The sequence below is a fragment of the Callorhinus ursinus genome, unplaced genomic scaffold, assembly GCF_003265705.2.
Source record: "Callorhinus ursinus isolate GAN/ISIS: 27379988/994484 unplaced genomic scaffold, GSC_fseal_2.0 scaffold12, whole genome shotgun sequence".
Taxonomy (NCBI): domain Eukaryota; kingdom Metazoa; phylum Chordata; class Mammalia; order Carnivora; family Otariidae; genus Callorhinus; species Callorhinus ursinus.
In genome coordinates this window covers 84,068,629-84,089,033 of record NW_027397074.1, presented here as the reverse complement: position 1 = coordinate 84,089,033, position 20,405 = coordinate 84,068,629, and the positions used below count along the sequence as shown (strand labels likewise).

The 20,405-nt window shown below is 42.4% G+C and overlaps 1 protein-coding gene across 1 annotated transcript in view; it reads right to left on the bottom strand.

The window, feature by feature from the left end:
• Positions 1–357: 357 nt before the first annotated feature.
• The window catches only part of CNTNAP2 (contactin associated protein 2), a 2,027,980-nt gene continuing 2,007,932 nt past the window's right edge, over positions 358–20,405 (bottom strand). The window contains exons 23-24 of the mRNA XM_073899330.1: positions 5,112–5,192; positions 358–1,659 (exon numbers count right to left, since the gene is read on the bottom strand). Of these exons, the coding sequence (XP_073755431.1) occupies positions 1,460–1,659; positions 5,112–5,192 (281 nt within the window). The 3' untranslated portion in view covers positions 358–1,459. The remainder of the gene's footprint in view (positions 1,660–5,111; positions 5,193–20,405) is intronic.

Here is a 20,405-nt window from a genome sequence, read left to right as displayed (position 1 = left end):
AAATAACTTTTGTGTAATTTTTACAAATAAATAATTTTTGGATGCTCCCAAAGGAGCTTTGTCTCATTTGTTTACATACAAAGTCTATCATTTTTAAAATAAAATCAAGGAGTTATTTGTTAGAATAAGTTGGTCAAGATTCCTGATTAGACTGAGGTGTGGCTATCTACGTGTGTCCATTCTCTGAGAAGCAACAATCAGTTATCAGGTTTGTGATAAACCTGAGGTTCAAATGTTATCTGCCAAAGAAGTCCCTGAATCATGGCAGTGTGTCTATTTAGGATGGAACAGTAGTATATGGAGTAGATGATGTAAAATATGGCAGTGTTTTCCATATGATTCAGAGTAAAGCAACAATGATAGCAAGCATTGGCTTTATTGTGGTACGTCCATTCAGAGGACCTGGTCTGCTAGGATTTTGTCACAGGGGCTTCAAAACTAGAGATTTAAAGCAAACTAAGAAGAGCAACCTAATTTATGCATTCACTAGAAAGTGTCCATACTCTTGCTGCAACTATAAAAGAAACAGAGCAAACAAATCGTAACATCTGGCTCTAATTCCCCGCTGAGGTTCCCACCCCTCCCCCCCCACACACATACAATGTAACCTAACATGTTGCAGGTAAAGCAGAGCAGAAATCTTTTGTAACAGCTGATCACCACTGGATTATAGCTGACAGTCACAGTTAGTGAATAGGTCTAGTAGGACTACACACAAGGAACAGTATTAGCTCGTAGAATTTGATGAAAGATAAAACCAACAATCCCAATATGAAACTACTTCCCCTGGTTCTTAATGCTTCTCTCTGTTGTGTTGGTTCTGTTGTTAAACAGCAGGGGCCCATATGCTCTCTTCCTTCAACTGTTTCAGGTGGGAACTCTCAGAGAATTGGCATAGATTGAGGGCTCTTCGAAAACTGGCAAATAATAGGTTCTCTTTGCCCCTTCCTTTCCTTTTCCAATTTACAGGACACCAAAAGAAATACTGTATGAATACGAACTAGTTACTATGATAGCCCATTAAAAACTGACTATATGCAAAATGAAGAGAATGCTGGAGGCCATGTGCATCAGCTTTTCTCAAGAAAAAATATCCACATTCTAAGGGCTCCTAAAAATGTAGAAAACTTGCCCTGTTACCATGGGTTTTCAGAACACCTCTAAACACGCACAAAATAAGACAGTATTACCTACAAATTTCAACCATTTCTTAAACTCTAAAAGCATTTTTTTGTATTATTTTGAGTTGATATAGAAGAGGAAACTCAGCTATAAAGGAATATTAAAAAGTATTTTTTTTTTGTGGCGATCCATCTCCAGAATTTGCTGTTGCTTGCCTCCCCCAACTTGTGCTGATATTTTCAGGATGTGCTCAAGAGGATGAAGTAGGGTGCTTTTGTCCCTTTCCCTCCTCCCTAATAACTCGCCCCTCCCTCTCCCATAGCCAAATAGCCACCCCTCAGATGAGCCATTCCTTTTTGCTCTCATCAATGGTCTCTGTGAAGTTGGGGTCGTTGTTCATGATGGCTGCATCGGCGCTCTCTGCTGACTCCGCTCCCTTTGCTTCGTTGGTGTGGTAGGTGCCCTTGTGGCGGAACATGTAGCGGATGAGGAAGACCAAGGTGCAGAGAATGGTGAAAATCACCACAGCGATGACGCCTGGTGGAGATAGGAGAAGCCCCGGCGATTAAACAGACCATGAATTCATCCCTCCCACACTCCCTTCCCCAGGCGCCCGGGTTCCCCCAAACACCACCTTCCCCCAAACACCACCCTCCCCCTTACAGAACACAAAACTCCAAGACAACAGCAACCGAAATGGACAGGACCGAAAGGAAACTAGACCAATACACAGTTACATTTGGAGATTTCAATGCTCTTCTCTCAGTAATTGTCGGACAATTAAACAGATGAGGAGGAAATACCACTCAACCCATTTTAGACGCCCAGCATTATCCTGATACTAAGACCAGACAAACACATCACAAGAAGACAAAACTACAGAGCCATAGTCCTCTTCGATAGAATTTTAGCAAATCAAATCCAGCAATGTGTGGGAAAGAATATATTGTGCTGAAGTGGTGTTAATTCTAGGAATGCAAGATCGGTTTAACACTAAAGAAATAAAGCGATGTAATTTACCACCTTGAAGAAATACAGGAGAAAAAGCACAGGGCAAGCCTTCACCTCCATTCGTTCTAAAGCTTTGCAGAAACCATTAGTAGAAGGAAACCTTCTCAGCCGGATAAAGGGCACCTGTGAGAAACCTACAGCTGCTATCTTACTCAGTCCTAAATGAATAAACAGATTTTCTCTAAAATATGGAACAATGGAAGAATGTCAGCTCTCTCAAGGTACTGAAAGCCCCGAGCCAGTGCAATAAACAAATAAAAAAGAAATAAAAAGTGCAGATTGAGAAGAAGTAAAAATTTTCTTTATTCTCAGGTGACATGGTTATCTATGGAGACAATCCTAAGGAATATGTAAAAAAAAAAAAAAAGGCTTCTAGAACTAACAGTAAATTTAGCAAGGACACAGGATACTAAGTCAATATACAAAAATCAATTATGTCTTTATATACTAGCAAGAAATACTTGGAAAAATATTAAAAGTAATAAAATAATACCATTTATAATAAAACAAACCGAACACAGTTGTTCAAGGCTGTGTACTCAAGACCATAAAACCCTACTGAGAGAAATTAAAGATGTCAATAAATGGATGGATAGACCATGTTTAAGAAGTGAAGTACCCAATATTGTTTAGATGTCCATTTATAGATCTTATGTAATCCCAATGAAAATCACAGCAAACTTTTTTTTTGGTGGAAATTTATAAGTTGATTCTAAATTTTATATGGCAATGCAAAGGATCCAGAATAGCCAACATAATTTTGAAAAACAAAAAAGAAATAACTGGAGAATGTATGTTGCCATCTCAAGGCTTAATATAAGGTAAAACAATAAAGCAAGCATAGTATTGGGTAAAGAAAGATACATATCTCAACAAAACAGGATAGAACCCAGAAGGCAGACATACATATATATGGTCTATTGATTTTTGGCAAAAGCTCCAAGGAAATTAAATTTGGAAAATATAGTCTTTTCAACAAATGGTCTTGGAATAACTAGTATTAATTTGGAAAATAATGGCTTTGACCTTTATACCACACTATGTACCATCAAAGTGATGATAGATTTGGTAACCGAAACCAAAGCTATGAAAGTTCTAGAAGAAAACACAGAAGAAAATCTTCACAACCTTGAATAGGCAGGTTTTAAAGAGAGAATTAAAAAAAATCACAAACTGAAAAGATTTGAAAAATTGGACTATTTCAAAATTTAAATCTCTTGCTTTTCAAAAAATGCCACTAAGAAAATGAAAAGGCATGTCACAGACTGGGAGAAAATATTCACAATACAGATGCCTGACAAAGGACTTAAACTATCTAGAATATGAAAAGAAACTGTTATAACTCAAAAGAAGAAGTCAAACAGTTCAGTTAAAAGATGGAGAAAAGAGTTTTAAACAGACACTTCACAAAAGATTTACAAACGGCAAGAAGCATCTGAAAAGATGCTCAAAATGATTAGTCATCAGATAATTGCCACTAAAACCTCAATGAGGTACCACTACTCATCCACTAGAGTGGCTAAAATTGAGAAGACTGAAAATATACCAAGTGTTGATAAGATTGTGGAGCAAACCTGACCTCCTAGATATTAATTACGGGAACGTAAGGTGGTTCAACCATTTTTAGAAAACTGGATAGCAATTTCTTAGACAGTTTAACATCCACTTTCTATAACACCCAGCAGTCGCACTCCTAGGAATTACCAAAGAGAAATGAAAACTTATGTTCATATAAGACTTCAAGAAGAATATTCATAGCAGCTTTATTCAAAATAGCTCCAATCTGGAAACAAACCAAATAGCACAGGGGAGTAGATACAACAAACGATAGTACATTCATACAGGAGGAATACAACTTGACAATTAAAACAGACTATCGATACATGCAACAATGGATAGTTCTCAAAAAACACTATGATGAGCAAAAGAAGGCACCACAGATGACCTACTATATGATCCCATTTATATGAAATTCAAAAGGAGGTAAAAGTAATCTACATTTCAAAAAAGCAAATCAGAGGTTGCCTTGGTTGGGAGTAGGGTGGGGGAAAGGGACTCTCCAGGGGCACAAAGGGCTTTCGGTGGATGGAAATGTTCAATATCTTGATTGTGGTGGTGGTTATGGGTGTGCGTGTTTGTCACGAGTCATTGACCTGTTCCATTTGAGTACGTGCATGTTATACTTTAATAAAGTTGATCTTAAAAAAGCAAAAATCAATGAGGATAGGGACCTTGATAAGATTGTACCAGAACTTTGGACGTGATTGAAGCAGCATTCTGAATGTATTCTAGTTTTACAGGCATCTACCGTCTCCATGTAGAAACGAAACCTACTGGCTAAGCCAAGGCGACTGGTTGGGCTTAAAATCCTGGATATCTTTACAATATTGGCTATATTCAAACATGCAGGAAACATCCTTATAACTAAGATAGAAGGCACAGGCAGAGAAGTAGGCTGTGGGCAAGAGGGCTGTCGGTGCCGACCCAGAAAGGAGGGACTGTGTTAGGAGAGTTCAATCATTCTGCAGCTGTCCATGGTGAGAAGGAAAGCTAGAAAGTCTTAGATACTCTGGCTTATTAACTTTCTGATAAGTTTTATTAAGACAACTCAAACCAGATCAGCATAGTCCTTCCCACTTTTGTAGTAAGCTATCCTGGGCCACCTGGGAGGGGAGAGAATCGGAATGGAAAAGAGAGGTAGGACAAGAATAAGAATGTCCTGGCTACTGCGCGATGTCCCATCTGCCTGGTCAGGTGCTGGCTAGCGCCACACCCCCTCCTTTATTGACAGGCCAGCACTGAAAGGTAGCCAGGTGTCTCTCCATCCATATGCTACAATCTTAAGTCATATTTAAATAGCAAAATGAATCAAGTGAAATCTACATGACCTTTTTTTTTTAACAACTATGATTTTATTGAAAATTATTACTTTCCACAGGTGAGCAGCCACATGAAAGCCTGTTCTGTACATCACCCACCTCCAATGATAGCCGAGTTTCTGTTGACTCCATTTCTTATAGCTTGGCCTTGTCCTGGATTATATGGAAAATCAGCACTGGCTGCAGAGGAAGACATGAAAAAGTCAAGTGTAAGAGTCAAGGATACAATCAATCCCCCCAAATTTGATGCATATTTCTTTTTTTCTTTTTCTTTTAAAGTAGGCTCCATGCCCACCCTGGGGCTCGAACTCACAACTCTTGGACCAAGAGTCGGATGCTGAGCCAGCCAGGTGCCCCGGTGCCTATTTCTTCATACAACTCTTCAACACTTCCTGTTTTCCCAGACGAGATGTTGGTTTCAGACAGACCCATCTTGTTATTGTTTCCGCAAGATCACAGCACCTCCACCCTGGGTTTGGGCTGTTCTCCCTGACACGAGGCCCAGAGAAGCACTAGGAATCCTTTGGAGGAATTTTAGAGAATCTCAGAACTATCAGCTGGCCTGCTCCAGCTCCACTGATAGGCAGACTTATGTATTAGAATTCTTTTTCTTATGTTTGGCTGAAATCTGCCTCCTATTCACTTTTACCCCATTCACAATGGGTGACCTTGACTATTTTTGTAGAGCTTTTTGTAGCTTATAGCATTAGCTTAAAAAGTAATCATTTCTTTAGATTAATATTTTACATGGCTCTAATAAAACATAGGACGTGTCAGGAATTTGTACAGGGATAAAATTTCCTAAGAGTTGAGAATATAAACTGCCTAATGAAATTTGTTTCTTTCTCTATTAAAAAAAAAAAAAAAGAACCAGTGCTATTAAATTTCAGTCTTCTCTAAGATACATTTCAAGCACCCACAAGGCAAATAGATCCTGAAGTCTTTCGATAGGTCAGGAGAGTATCTATCATCATCCACACAAGCCAATTCAGCTTCAAAGATGATTTCACATTCACTGGACTTCTGATTGAGAAGTTAAGGTTTAAGGCAAATACTACAACAGAAGCAGCTTCTCCTTCAGCAGATTACCTTAGTCTAGTCAGAGCCACGGCTACCGGATGGCATCAATTAGATATTGAAAAAAAATTAAAGTAGTTGTTTGGCATAATTCAATGTGTACACACTGAGGAAATAGGCTTATGTTCTGATTCAAGGAGAATCTCACTGAGGACTCAGGATTTCAAGCTCTACTTCTAAGGATTCTCAGGATAATGGTGAGAAGTAGGTAGAGGGGCGCCTGGGTGGCTCAGGTCATGATCCCAGGATCCTGGGGTTGAATCCTACATCAGACTCCCCGCTCAGCAGGAAGTCTGCTTCTCCCTCTCCCGCTCCTCCTGCTTGAGCTCTCTCTCTCGCTCTCTGTCAAATAAATAAATAAAATCTTAAAGAAAAGTAGGTAGAGCCTTTCTTCTTTTCTCTAGCAAATAGGGCAACCAAAAAGAGAGATTTCAGATTCTACCAGTAAATGCTATTTAACCCTTTCTCTCTTCGACTTGATATTCTTACTTAAGACCAGGAAAATTATTCTTTCTGGATGCATCATATTCCAAATCAGCTTGGCCATCAGTGCCACCCAGACCTGTCGATTTGATTAAAATACAGACACTAAGAAAGATACAAATGAAAGAAAACTTAACTCTGAGTCCTCGGGACTTTTCATATCCCCCTCACTCCTTAGCTGGTGGATGTGGGAGAGACCTTTCAGTATTATGTGCTTATTTTAACTGGTCCGATCCTAAATCCAGGAAGACAGGGAGAGGGGCAGAGCCAATGTGGAGTGCAGAGGCGTCAGCAACCCTCCCTGCCCTTCAGGAATATCTGGCGTAGACGGCATGGCCTGACCTTCAAAATTCCAAGTGTCAGCCCAACCATGCAATGATCTTGCATTTACAGGCTCATCACCTGATGTTAAGGGTGGTCATAAAATTATCCTGTGTGAGTAAAAATGGCTTACATAAAACAAATAATGTTTTTAGAAACCTCAGTTTCTTCTTTAAACCTGAGTTTTCTCTTGAGACAAGTATTGTTAGTAGATGGTGACAAATAAATTTAATTCAGTCATTCAACACACTTTCCAGAACACCTACTGTATGTCAGGCACCATTCTGAGTGCTGGGGATACACAGTGAACAATAAAAAAGATGAAAATTGTTATTAATGAGAACTTTCCGTGCCCCGTTGAAGGGTTTGGTTTACGTAGTCAAAACATTCATCTGAAGCATGGATGTGGTTATAGTTATGACCCTATATATTTTCAGTAAATTGCCTGAAATTGCTTTGTAGTTGCTGTGTTGTAACTCATATACTCATAGGGCACAGTAAGATCTGGTTATTAATGCACATAATTCCCTGACATAAACCATCCTTCCAAGACTGAGAGACTGAGAGTTTCTTTCCAAGGATGAAAGCTTACACTTTCGGTGCCCATCCTTGACGTAGTTTCCAGGCTTTCTGCCAATGTAATCACCTAAATCTGGACACGATTTAGTCCACGTCCTTCTAGAAAGTCATCAAGCTTGTAAGGGACTGGAAATCGGGCAGGATTGATTCCAAAGTCAACCCTCTTCCCACCCTGTCTTTTGAGGGCTGGGAAGAGACGGCCAGGTGAGGAAGTCCCAGCCTTTAGACAGTTTAGTTTGGGCAGGACCTATGGGAGGAGGAGCCTTTTTAGGGGATGAGGGAGATAAATCTGGTTTGTCTTGGACATACTGAGTTTGAGGTGCCTACAGGACACCCAGATGGAGAGATCTCCTGGATATTTGGTATTTTTTTAAAAAAGATTTTATTTATTTATTTGAAGAGAGAGAATGAGAGAGAGAGAGCACGAGAGAGAGGGAAGAGAGTCAGAGGGAGAAGCAGACTCCCTGCTGAGCAGGGAGCCCGATGTGGGACTCGATCCCGGGACTCCAGGATCATGACCTGAGCCGAAGGCCGTCGCTTAACCAACTGAGCCACCCAGGCGCCCCTGGATATTTGGTATTTTATGAGTGGCTCCTATTTCTCATCTCCTTTTGATAAACACAGAAATCTCACCACTTTTAAATAATGTGACCCTTCAAAAGACATGAAGCGTGGAGACAAAAAAATTACAGGGGCAATTTTGTTATTATTCTATTGCGTGATATTCATGATACTATGAAACCGTTTGCTTTTCTGCTTCAGGTCATGCGGATGGTAGAACGTAGCACAGTTTCTCTCTGCTTCTGAACCCATTTTATGGCTTTGCATCCTTGGCCACAAAACTGCAGAGAAACACAGATGTTTAGCGATATGGATATGCCTGTCTCTGGGTCCCTTGAAGTTATGGACACAAACAGTAGTGGAAGGTGTGGGGATGACTTGAGATGATCCGAGAACAACAACAAGAGTTAGAAGAGAACATTTAAAATATCCCAGGATTGCCTTTGGTTTCAAATCCGAACTCCTTGGCAGGGGGAGAGAGGCCTCCTTTGAGCTGAATTTTTCTCCTGCTTCTTCCCTGCCAGGACCACTGTTCCAACTTGACATTGCTGACGCTTAGGCGGAGGTGTCCTTGCTCATCGATGGGGTCCTCTCACATCTGCCTTGCCTTTCTTCTCTGGGTCCACCAAATCTTACCTCTTTCCTAAAAACATCCTCAGCCATGTGTCTGGCACTGTCGTCATGGGCAATCAGTCTTAATTCTCATCCCTCCTTACGTGGTAGCCACCCTCTTATAGGCAGGGGCCAATCTTAGTTACGTTGCGGTCCCGATGACAAATAGTGCAGACAAGTAGCAGGAGCTAAGGAGATGTTTGTTAAGATCAGTCCATTAAGAGGTATGTATGCAAATGTTTCCGTAGCCTCTTCTAATAATCAAGTCTCCAGTGCAGGTCTAATTTTGGAGGTCAGCTACCTAAACTCGACATAACCCTGAAAGCAAGGCAGCGTGCTTATTCTTCCCAATAAAGGAAATGAGCAGATTGAGTATAGAAAGGCCCTAGTGGTTCCTGTGTCCACTAGCCTTTGGTGATTATCAGAAAATGACCAGTGGGAAACCCTCAGGTACAACGGGAGTCCTTATGAAATTCAAGGGCAGGGTTCTGATTCTCGCGTGAGCATCCCTATTTTCATGGCTTTATTTATTACTTAAAGCCTGGTTGTCCTAGTGTGTGCAAGTCCTTACCCTCTTGAGGCAAATCTGTTTTATTCTGGCAAGCACAGCAATTGCTATTTTGATAGATATATCTGAAATGATTTCATTGTAACCGTCCATTCCCCCAGGGTCCAGACATCCTCTGGGAAATGCACATCGGGAAACATGGAAACCAAGAGACATGAGTGAGACTAAAGCACAAAGCTCATCCATGATACATGCTCCATTCTGCTCCATCCCACCCGCAGTTTGCTGGGAGAGCTGAGCAATTTTAGGGGTGCGGCAATATCAAGGAACCTATATTTTGGGAAATGTCATGAGTAGGTCAAAACAGACTGGCTGGTTCAGTTGGTAGAGCATGTGACCCTTGATCTCGGGGTCACGAGTTTGAGTCCCATGTTGGGCATGGAGCCTACTTAAAAAAACAAAAAACAAACAAAAAAATCAGACTGCAGATCTTAACAGTCTCAAGACCAGACTTGCGTCAAATAGGCAAAGACTATATTCAAAACACTTTTCTCCTGAATCTCCAAATAATAGAACGTGATGATAACCTCCAAAGTATGGCGCTACATCAGCTCCGATTTAGTGTCTCATAGAGGCGTGTGTATTTCTGCTTATTTCCCTTGCTCATATCCTCTTGTCTGTCTGGCCACCTCCATTATACTGACCATGCACAGGCCATGTTTCCTTTGCACACCTAGAGATTAGCTCTCCTCCCCTTCCCTGCCCAGTGTAGGACGAGCAGAACATGTTGCCGGAGGAATCGACGAGGAGAGATTCTTCACCCACACACTGCTTGTTAAACAGCCCGGCTGAGGCTTCAGAGCCTTATGTGCACTCCTACTGCCCTTCTCACCCAGAGAAGGAAAACAGATCATAGGCCCCAAACATATTCAGACACGGGTCAGATTCGCACTCGACACACGGACATTGTCTTTGCCACATGCAAAGCGATCTGAGCGCTCAGTACTGGTGCACTTTTCTTCTTCCTCTATCTTTAGGTTGAAAACAAGGAAGGAACAGCAAACTTTTAAGAGCAGGACTAAGGGGAGTTGTTCCCCATAATTACACACATACAGTAAAGTGATCAGATCTTAGAACTGGGTGAGTAAACATATGCTTTCCTCCCCCCCAAAGAATAGAAAGAATGAAAGTTTTATTCTGGTTCCAAAGGCGTTTTGCCCTTCCCTTTGCTGCATTCTTGGCAGGATTTACTGGGAAAGCAAATGACAGTGTAATCAGCACCTCTTATTCTGAACGCTGCGCCGGGGTGAGGGGGGTGCCCTTCCCTTGCAGCAGAGACAATCGGGGCTCTCGAGTGCTGGGGGAGAGTTCTGAACCCCACCTGCCAGGAGGCGAGGGACATCACAGGTTACCAGGTAGACTGTTTGTATGTGATGAGTAGAAAAGCTCTAAATTCTAGGATTATGGAATTAGTCATCATTTGGATGACTCTTTCTTCACATTCGGGCCCAGAAGAGCAAGTCCTGGGTAGAATCAACCCGGAAGCATTTTCCTTCCATTGTGGAGTACGACATGAAAATGTACATGAAATTCAAATTTCAGGAGCAAGCTATTTAGGGAATACAATAACGGCACTTCCTGCAAGCTGTGTAAGCCCTTTGCGTGCATTAACTCATTTCATCCTCACGTTGGACCTTGAGAGGTTGGCATATTCAGCCCATCTGGAAAGGCTCCAAGCTTGTCTGAGCTCCAAGGCCTAGTAAGTGGTAGAGTCAGGGTTTGAACCTGGGACACTGGTTCCAGAAACTGCTTGCAAAACACTAAGCTGAGCTGTTTCTGATGCAAATAAACATGGTAAGAGCAGGACCAGGGGAAGTGGCTCCCCATCACCATACATGGTCTACACTGGCTCTGGCAAATCATCAACATGACTGCATGGTTTTAAGGCAATGAACTAATTTAGCCCAGTTGTTCTCACTGTGGTTGGCAGCCTGCCTGGGGAAGCCAAGGATATAGAAAGGCTTCTGACTGCACTTGTCAGGCTTCGAAAGCTGAGCATGAGAGACACTGTATCTGACAAAGGATAATTCCATATGGTGACGGGATCAGCCGAACAATGAGGTAACCTCCGAGTCAACACTGTAGGAGAACCGAAGACCAATATTCCCTTGGTTCCAGATCGGAGTCCCTCATGGGCCCAAACAGCACGGACAGCATGGTTATTACCACCATGGAAACACTTGAGAAATCATGAAATCATGGATAGTGCGAATTGTACTTTAAAACATCACTGTCAGAATATAATTGTTGATGGCATTCATAGAATGTGAAAAATTAACAGAGGAAGTTTCCAGGCAGGTGCTGATGTACAAATAAATGGTTTGAAAGACAGTTGTAAGAACAGAATATTGAAGAGAGATCCGAATTCTTTAGCCTTGAATTTCTTGCTTGTCTCGTTGAGCGGGCAGGGAGAGGATGAAGTAGTAAATGAAATACAGGGAAGAAGAAAAAGCTTAGAGAGCCCTCAGTGACACAGTGCATGGTTCCCCCCTCCCTGACCCCCCTATTTAAATAGAAGCGTCAGCCCCAGAAAGGGTAGAAGTAGTTTGTTTTTGTTTTTGTTTTTACTATAAAAGATAGTTGCGTTTCTTATTTACTAAGTTTCAAAGTATGTAAAATTGTAGACTTTGGGCTCAGAAACCAATTGCAAATAAAACACACATTTAAATGCATATGAAAATAAATCGAGATTATCTAACATAAAACCCCCCAAATGAAAGGCACTAAAAGCTTCAGGTTGTCATATATCAGGGACAAAAAAATTAGATAGTAGCTGACATCTCCTAGAGAAAACATCGCCATGGAAACCACTTGAGCTTTGGCATCTAAAGTGATAATTTGAGATACTTGGAAAAAACTGCTGCTATTAGTTATAATTTAATTTAGATTGCCACATGATTTTTGCAGCGGGGGCTGGGCTAGATGATGTATATGTGTCTTTGTTCTTCCCAGCGTCTTTGTTTCATTTTGCTTTATTCTCTCTTCCAATCTGAGCTCGATGGCAGAAAATTATTTTTTTCAAATAATTTGTTTTAGCAATTCACTATTGACAGATATTTTAGAAACACATGAACACAAATGGTGGCCAACTAAGATGGTGAAGCTGTAAGGGGATGTTGTTTTATTTTCAGAGAGGCTATGGCTGATCACGTTTTCAGGAAGGAGGGGTTTCTCAAGCCCACCAGGTTTTTATGCAGGCAAACAGAGTATGGCACATATCCACACGAGTCTCAGTCTTGTATTTATACCTCTACACTCACTTCAGTTTTTACAGAAAGATAGCCAGCCAGAATTTCAATTCCAAATGGGGAAGAGATTATGGATTTTGGTTTCTGGCTTGAGAAGTTAAACAAGCCTTCCATTTCCAGCTTCTTAAAGGATGGCAAGTCCTCAAGTGGCAGCTGCTTGCCCAGCCATCAGAGAGCCAGTGAGCAAAAGAGGTTCATTAGGTGACAATACACAGAATACAGGAACTGGTCATCATCTGGTCTATGTCTGATTGTTCAAATAATGCTAACTTCTATACAAAAGAACTGAATGGGCTATTGATTACATTAGATTCCCTCCTGCCCCCACCCCCTTTTTTTAAGCCAACTCTGATTTGTCTCAATTGCCTTTTAGGAAGAAAGATTTGCTGATATTCCCAGACTAGGCTCACATCGCATTCTTTTGTCTGATTAACTAGAAATAGGTATTTGAATTGGAAATAGCTTGTTCCTGATAGAAGCTCAGACTTTGTATTCCATGAAATAATCACAGGTAAGACACACTTTCACGCTGGACAAAAAGTGTCTTGCTACTGCTCGGGGTTTGGGGGGGGAGCAAATTGTTTCTTCTTTCATGTTAGTTATAATTGTTTCTGAGTCGGCTGTCAAAGCTGTTGCTGGATGATGTCCTGGGCATTCTTGGATCAGAGGCTGTGATGGCTTTCACAGGTTGGATCCCTCAACGTCTCTCTATCATGGAAGAGGCTAAATCCCACGCCGTGTTCAGAGTCCTCCAGCGGGGAGGTGCCAGCCACCAAAGCGTGCGCCCTTTGGACTCACTGAAGCCGCTTCCCGTGCATCCTACTGTAGTTCTCAAGCCGAGCCTTCAAAGTCTAGATCAGGGAGGCCCAGAGCGAGGGCTGGGGAGCCTGGTGGTGTGGCACTCCCTTCACAATGAAGGCTGCCATGCTCCTGTCTGCCGAGGTGGGAAATCACTGCCTTCCTCTGTTACGGTGTGTAAATAAATCCATGCTGATATCAGGGATGCAGAAGCCCCAGATCTGGGGGAATATGATCAATTTAACCCCCTTTCTGAGGGAAAACAGGGTTTCCACACTGCACTCAGTGGCAGCAGGATCCCCCACCCCCCTTCTGGGGCTGACGCTTCTATTTAAATATGGGGGTCAGGGAGGGAGGAACCATGCACTGTGTCACTGGGGGCTCTCTAAGCTTTCTCTTCTTCCCTGTATTTAAAATTTTTAAAAATTAATTTAATTAACATATTGTGTATTATTAGTTCCAGAGGTAGAATTCAGTGATTCATCAGTTGCATATAACACCCAGTGCTCATCACATCACGTGCCCTCCTTAATGCCCATCACCCCCTTACCCCATCCCCCCCCACCTCCCCTCCAGCAACGCTGTCTGTTCCCTAGAGTTAAGAGTCTCCCGCACTTCATTCAGATGTGCCTTTAGGGTCCCTACCAGCCGTCTGGGATCCTGTGAAAATGCAGCTTCTGACTGAGTTGGTCTGGGGTGGGGCTTGGGAGTCTGCATTCCTAACAGGCTGCTTGACTACAAACCTCACCTGGAGCGGCAGAGTTTGAACCGAGACCTTTGGTGGTTTGGACCCCTGGCTGTTCTTATGCCTTTACTTTAACGTGGTGTCTGAGAGGGAACTGAAAGAACTCCTTCCGAGAAACTTGGTTTTGCTTGTTTTTGGTATTTCGGCTGAATCATTTGTGTGTTTTCACTGAGTTGTGACAGACACCCCCTGTTCCATTTCCTTTAGTCCTGTTCCTCTCAGTGTTGTGAAAGCTACCGTAGGAACTCTGCTTTAATTTCTGAGTTCGATTCTTTGGTATTTTGAATGTGGAGGGGCAGAGTCTATCACTAGCTAATATTAAGAGCAGTCTCATAAAAAAACAGCCAAGGAGTTAAATAGTTATCTAAGGCATGTCCTTGGAGACCTTTCTGGGTTAAAAAAATTATAATAACACAAGTTGATTCTCTAAAGCAAGTGTATCGGGGGGAAATATTGTGATATTGGCACCTAGGTTCCTGATGTTACAGCCACATTTGAAGACACACAGGAGAGAAAATAGACATATTTTCCAAAATGCTGGGTTGTCAATTTTTCTGGAATTGATTTGGTTTTTGAAAGAATTCTGGTCTCCTCGCTGCTGGCTCTTGCATGGGTGGAGGCTGTGCCGGGACAGAAGGCAGCCAGCTCAGGGTGGAAGGCCCGTGGCCATAGAGGAACGTGGTGTGTCCAATATTCCAAAGCTCCAGGGCGACTGTCACTGGATGAAATGCTGGGTCACAGTTACAGACTCATTTTCCAAGCCCAGTGAACACAGGGGGTACACAGGGGTCTCAGTTAATACGATTTGTGGTTAATTATTGGCAAAGCATATTAGCAAGAATTGGTTGTCTGCTGAACAGTGCACAGTCTCAGTTTCCAAGGACAGGGTGGCTGAGAACATGAGGATGGGAAGAAACCAGTCATGGTGAACAAGCCAAAAACGTGTCTTTTACATCTCCTGATGGATCGGACAGTGGTGGCAGTGGTACCCCTCAGGAGACCAACACCGTCCGGAGACCCTGAAGCTCTTGCCTCCAGACTTCTGCTGAGAAACACATCCACGAGGCATCATGCAAATATCAGTGAAGGCTCTGGACTTCCAGAATTTATGGCGTGGAAGCTTAGTGAAAATACCTTTCTTATCACCCGAAATCTACCCAAGAGATGAGTTTCATCATTTGTGAGAATATTTAGGCACATTGAATCATTTGAGAAATCATGGAAGAATGAATGTATCCTTTGACTCCCCCTTTATGGAAATTTCTAGTAAATTCAAAGGCCATAATTTGTGGAAAGCTTTTTGGAAACGAATATTACTGATCTGCTTTTGTCATCATCATATGTCTTTTGAGGTAGCACAGTGAATAATAAAATGCATTTTAAAAAACATTTAATCTGCTATAACATCTGTATCTTGACTTGCAAAAAATGCAGTCTTCTGTTTCAGATGATGAATATGCTCCTGTTCTCTATGGACTGGCTCTGTCAAGATCCACATGGTTTGGGAAGACCTCCTTTGTAGGAGGTCTGTGTTGTAACAGCTATGTCATCAAAATGTAAAATGGACCCTTTTTATCCCTAAGAGTTCAGAAACCAGTATACAGAGGAGGAGGGTTTCTGAGAACCCAGTGGTGTACACCCAGAGCACAGCCTGCTGACTGGGTGCTGGCTCCGCTGTGTGGTTTATTAGAAGGGGGGAGTGTGCAAACCTAAAGTGCTTTTAAAAATTAATTCTGCACATATTTTAAGTCTCTTATCAATGCCCAGTTGGGCTCTTGCTTTTGAAATACTCTTTTCAGCTGCATTAGCACAAGTGAAAATTAATAATTCCAATCCCAAGACAACGCCTTTTCTTTCAAGAAGGCTGACCTCATAAAACTGAATGTACAACTCTCATGCTAGATATGTCTGCTGTCTTTTGAACCGTTCTCTTCTCGAATTGACCTCGGATCTCAGAAGAAAACTGTCTTTGCTTGTTGGCAGGTGGAGTGACTAAGGGTCATCAAAGAGAACCTTGTACAACAAATTAAAGCTTCCCAGCGTTTCCCACAAATAGATTTCTCCTCAGTGCTGGCTCACATCATTATCGAGATGTGACAAACTTCCAGCACAAGCCACAGCTCTTCTCATTCATGTCAACAGAGTGTGAAAAAATATTTAATTGGCTCTAGTCGTCTTGGGGATGACTTATTCCACATCGAAAAAGAGAAACCGGGAAGAAAAAGGAAAGTGTATTTAGTAGCAGGGATTTCACCTCTAGAGATACAGATTATGATTTCGGACTTCTGCATTATGTTTAAGGGCTGACAGGAGGCAGGAACGAAATTCTGAATGGGAACTGGAATTCTCTGACATTTAAATTTAAAATTTCTTTTGAGAGGAAGGAACAGTGGGAAAAGTACTAAATCTGGAGTGAGTATACCTGAACTTTAAGACCTGGTAACACTATTTCCTGTGTAGTTTTGAGCGAGGTGCTGTGAACACTGGGACCACTGGCTCGGGCTTGACTGCACGTTAAGAATCTCTGGGGACAGGAGCAGGCATCGGGGAGTTTTAGAAAGGTTCCCCGCTGATGCTGATGTGCCACCAGGGCTAAGCCAGTCATGCTGCAGCCACTCAGGTGTTCACCGAGGGAATGAATGCATTTATTTTGTGAGTCGATTTTTCTTACCCCAAAGGTGGCTAATAACGTCCAAACATACCACACAGGCCCACCGCCAGGAGAAAACAAAACCAGGCGCCGAAAGCATTTTAGCCATTAAAGTGACTCACAAATCTAAGCTTTCATTTCTGTCTTTATCCTTCCCAGCTTTCTAAAAGTTAAAATTCCCAAGTAATTTCTTGAAAACCACTTTTAGCCTTTCCAAGGGGGACATTTCAGAGCAACCTGTCTCCATCTCCATGTTTAAAATAATTGCAACCACATCAATATCGATTTTTATGTACATTTACAGTTTAACATAAAGTTGATTTTACTTTTTTTTCCCCCCCAAAGCCTTCTGGGGTTGCTCTCAGGTAGAAACTCAGCAGCAGAATCAAGAATCCCCCTGGGTCTTTAGACATTTCTGGGTAGTCTGTGCAGAGCCTGGGGAATCAACCAAAGATCTCTTCAAGCGAGAAAAACAACTTATCACCTATTTGTTACTGGGGTTTAGAGTGACTTTCTTCTGAAAAGTGGATGGCGTTGGGTAAAAAACACTTCATCTGGATAACGTTTCTGCAACTTCTGAAATCATAGGCAAGGACACAGGCCCTGAATTCTCAGCAAAGGCAGAACTAGCATTTCCCGGGGGGAGGGGTTGGGGGGGCGGGGGGATTCCCTTGGGAGAATTCACTGACAACAGTCTTTCCGAGTGACAAGTCCGTAAAGGAAGTAACGCCAGATTCATCTGGAAGATGCTGCACTCCCCTGAATGGCTCCCCGGGGTATGGACAGATGTTCCAAGACACACTGCTGTAGGAAGGGTCAGACAGGGGTCTGATGGAGCCTATGTCAGGCTCTGACCTCCCCGGACAACGCTGAGCTCAAATCTGCCTCACTTTTGTGGGCTTCTTGTAACATTTCTACAGCACAAGGAGGCAAAAATGAACAGTGGGACCCGCGGGAGTCAGTGGTTCTGCTGTCAACGGAGAAGTCACCATAGCAACGCGCCCAGTGTTCCCCTGCCCTTCCCAGCCCCATGTGACCGCTACGGAGCCGAGAGGCTGGCCAGGCACAGAACTACGAGAGCCGGGGCTCTAAGGATGGGGCCAGGTGCAGTGGGGTCGGAGGGTGCAGAGCACAGAGACAAGACCAACAGAATCCTAACCTCCTTGGCTTTCAAATCTACCGTGAGGGACAAAGGAGAAGAGCGGTAGAGGAAAATCGGACTGAAAGAGAAGCCCACAGGAGGGAGGAAAGAAGGGCTGACACGTGGCCCCAAAGCTGGATGTTTGAGCCCCTTCTGATTTTTCCACAGTGGCGTTCTGGAGAGCTAGACAGTCTTAGTTAGGAAAGAATGGAATCCTTGGGCAGCTCTCCCCCACCCCCCCGCCCCCAACCTAGTCAGGCACAGGATCCAGTAGGGAGCAGCATGGGTGTGGAGGGGCTGGTATGTAGGGGTGGGGCTGAAGGCGGGGGTGAGGGAGGAGGTGTCTCCCTGCTGCACCTCAGCCACTTGCATCTCTTCATCTCTGGCCCCACCCCACTGCTTTGCAAAATGCAAGCCTCCCAGATCTGTTCTTCAGGGACAAGAGGCTGTAGCAAGTCAGCTGGTCTCCAGAGGCTTTTCAGGTGCCTTAGATAAAAATATTTATGCCAAGACATTGCCTCTGGGAGGTGAGGTCAGAAGTGAGTGTTGGGCTTGGAGCTTAGATTTGGTAACTTTGGTTCACATGCGTCTGTTAAGAGGACGTCATACACCAACAATGAAAACGAGATCATTAAACATTCAAATTACAAAGTTGAAGAGCAGTGAATATACATTTAAAGAAGTCAAGATAAAAGCAAGTGGTAAGAGAAAACAGAAAAATGATAGAACTAATAAATAAATCCAGAGCTGGTTCTTTGAAAAAACAAAAACAAAACAAGTCAGATAATCTAATCAAGAAGAAAAGGGGGAAAACCTAAACCTAGTATAAAACATCTGAATGAGAAATTTTCTGGAGAATGGAAATTTATTATAAAAACTTATTTTGTTCAACTATGGAAATGAATTTGAAAACCTAGATTAAAAGCACAAATGTCTGGGAAAATATAATAGAAATTATTATAGATGACAATCTAATTAAACCGGTTATCATAAAAGAAATTGAGAATTGTCAAAGAGCTATGCCTGCCGAAAAACAAAACAAAACACAAAGTCTATATATATTTTTTAAGGTTTACTTATTTTAGAGAGAGAGGGTGGGGGAAGGGGCAGAGGGTGAGGGAGAGAGTCCCAAGCAGACACTACCCTGAGTGTGCAGCCCGACAGGGGGCCCGATCCCACAACCCTGGGATCACGACCTCCCCTGAAACCGAGATTCGCACACTCAACCTACTGCTCCACCTAGGAGCCCCATGGGGTAAGACTATTAAATTTGCAAGGTACAGGTGACGCTCCAAGGCTACTTTTATCCTTGCCACTCACAGTGAGGTCCGTGGACCCACAGCATCAGCATCACCTGGGGGCTTGTTAGAAATGCAGAATCTCAAATCCCATCTCTGACCTACTGAATCTCATTAATTTCCCCAGGTGATTCTAAGCTCATTAAAGTCTGGATAACACTTGTTTGTTATTCCACTAGTTGGAGGGCAATGGACAAATCCAGCATGGTGTGACTGGGGATCACGAGACTTGAGTCATAGTGTCGGCAGGGCTGAGTTGTCTGGAGGCTCTAAAGAAACATTTGTTTCCAAGCTCGTGCTTGTTGGCAGAACTCTGCCTTTGGGGTTGTAGAACTGAGGTCCCAGTTTCCTTTTTGGCCCGTCTTGAGACTGCTCTCCTTGAGGCCTCCCACATTTCTTGCTGTGTGGCCCCTTATTATGAAGCTGCCATAAGTTTAAAACACAAATCTTCACCCCCCACAAAAAAAAAATAAAAGGATGCTACAAACCTATCTCACCCCCAAATTATTAATGTAACAAACAAACAAACAAAAACCAAACCACTAAAAGTTTTAGTAAAATTACTTTAGTTATACCTTGAGAGAATGCCTCTCCATGATTAAATGTGGTTCCTGCTAGGAATGAAAGCCTGGTTCACTATTTGGAGGTCCATTGCTACAATTCACCCCATTACTTTATCACAGAAGAGAAAGAACCGGGTCAGGTCCATAGATGTTGAAATGGCATTAGATACTATTTAACGCCTAACCCTGATAAGACTTATCAAAACAAGAATCCTTAAGATATCATATGCCCTACAGGAAGCCTTAAGCTATATATACATGTAAGACGTGTTATGTATTAGGAAGAATTCTAAGATGGTCCTTGGTGTGCACATACCTTGTCTCATTTATATTTAATCAAATATTCATCTGGGTGCTCCTATGAAGGATTTTGCTAATATAATTAGGTGCCGAATTAGCTTACCTTAAGATAGGGAGGGTTTTTTTGTTTTTGTTTTTAATTGCTTTGCCAGAAAGGAGAAACAACTTGGAAATTTACCAGGAAAGGTTTTAAAGTTATATTCATATGAATCTGATATGGAAGGGAAGACATAATAAATGGAAAGACATTCTCTTGCTGGACAGGGAAACATTATTTGCAATTAACTTACACATAAAATTCAATCTCAATAGACATTCTAGAGGATCCCAATGAAATGACTGGAATTCTAACATCACATGGGAAAAGTTAAGTGTGGAAGGATAGAAAAATTCTGAAAAAGAATAAAAGGGAAACCAGCTTTATGAGATATTAAATGCTATTATAAAAG